General features: G+C 38.7%; 1 protein-coding gene across 3 annotated transcripts in view; it reads right to left on the bottom strand.

Moving 5' to 3' along the window:
* Positions 1-734: 734 nt before the first annotated feature.
* The window catches only part of Rbks (ribokinase), a 113,245-nt gene continuing 112,366 nt past the window's right edge, over positions 735-1,613 (bottom strand). For 2 of the 3 annotated variants that reach the window (XM_023711101.1, XM_023711102.1), the window contains exon 9: positions 783-1,008. In XM_023711101.1, the coding sequence (XP_023566869.1) occupies positions 835-1,008 (174 nt within the window). In that variant the 3' untranslated portion in view covers positions 783-834. Of the gene's footprint in view, positions 1,009-1,613 lie in introns of all 3 variants that reach the window. The other variant, XM_004627390.3, reaches the window with a different exon arrangement.

The raw sequence follows: 1,613 nt of genomic DNA, 5'->3' as shown, positions 1-1,613 counted from the left end.
GCCTTTGGGGCAGGTTTGGTTTGAGTTCTGGGGATCGAACCACAGCAACCTGAGCCTGACTGCTTTGTTGAAGCAGGCACTTAAAAGAGCTGAGCTAAGGGACAGGCCCCCTCAGATCTTTTTTTTTTTTTAAATTTTGCTAGCAGGGATTGAACTCTGGACCTTGCGCTTGCCTGGTAGGCACTTAATCCACTGAGCTATGTCCCCAACCTCACTCAGATCATTTTAAAAAACAAAAGCCTTAGTATCTGGCCTAACAAATGACCTACCTTTTCAGCCCTTGAGCCAAATGTGGGTATTCATATCAATCAGTTGCTGACATCTACAATGAAATAATTTCAATAAATATTCAAACTGTGGCCTACAGTATCACAGGTTTAACAGTTTTCCTTTAGTTTGTTGGTCCTAAGCTCAAGAGTGTCAGATGCCTCTTCCCAAAGGTGCTTGAGAGATTAATTCCTATGTCCCTTTGCTTTCTTGAACATTCTCTGCTCTGGCTTTTGACACTGGTGCTTGCCATCCCTGATATGTGGTGTACATACAACATTAACAATCTGTTGGCAACATAATTAATTTTCTAGGCTGTGTTGGATACTGCTGTTATTGATGCTTGCATCACTTTAGTCAAAGTGACATACTTGTTCTAACCAGTTGTCTTCTTTTTGGTATGTCAAGATTGAGATTGCCTATGAGTCATAGAAAACACTGTGGGCAAGTGCTTGACGATGACTTAATAAATGGACATAATATTTGCAAAGAAAAGACTTTCTAGTGTTGGTTGACCACTCAATCACATTTTATTTCCAGGTGTATTTATTTGGAGGTTAACAGCAATCAAAATAGACTAAGTGGAAGGTCTTTCTTGTATGGATAAGATGATTGTGTTCCTGTGGTCTGGACACTGACTGCTGCGATGAAATTGGATCTCTTGAGCATTTCTTCCAAGGATAGATTCGGGTAGTAAGCCAGGTAGAAGGCCAAGGCTCCCACAAAACTGTCACCAGCACCCTGTAACAGAAAGCACAGTTGTGAAGATAAGCACATAGTCAATGTTGCCAAACAGTATTTTTAAAATATTCAAATAAAATTAATAAAGATATATAAAAAAGAAATAAAGTGCAGAAAGTTTCCACATACCCACTCCTAACATCTTACTGTGCAGTACATTCATTGTAATTAATAAGACGATACTATTAACTGAACTCCATTATTTAGATTTATTAGTTTATCCTTAATGTCTTTTTTTTGGTCCAAGATAACACTTGACATTTAAGTCTATGTTTCTTTAGGCTACAACACTTAGACATTATTTTTGATGACTTTGATTGTCTTGAGGAAAACTGGTTAGGAATTTTGTAGAATGGGTTTCAACTGGAATTTCTCTTTTACTTAGTGGTTACAGTGTGGTTGTGGTTTTTGCAAGAAAAACCACACAAGTGAAGAATCATTCTTGTCATATCAAGTGTATGTACTACCAACACAACTTGTCACTGATGTTAACCTTGGCCACCTGATGAAGGTAGCCTTTGCCAGGTTTCTCCACTGTGGACACTTTGCTCTCCTTTTTTCTGTGGTACTGGGGATTGAACTCAGGGCTGTGCATGCTAGGCAAG

The sequence above is a fragment of the Octodon degus genome, unplaced genomic scaffold, assembly GCF_000260255.1.
Source record: "Octodon degus isolate 3935 unplaced genomic scaffold, OctDeg1.0 scaffold00019, whole genome shotgun sequence".
Lineage (NCBI taxonomy): Eukaryota > Metazoa > Chordata > Mammalia > Rodentia > Octodontidae > Octodon > Octodon degus.
The sequence above is the reverse complement of the archived record's forward strand: the minus strand, read 5'-3'. Positions and strand labels throughout refer to the sequence as shown.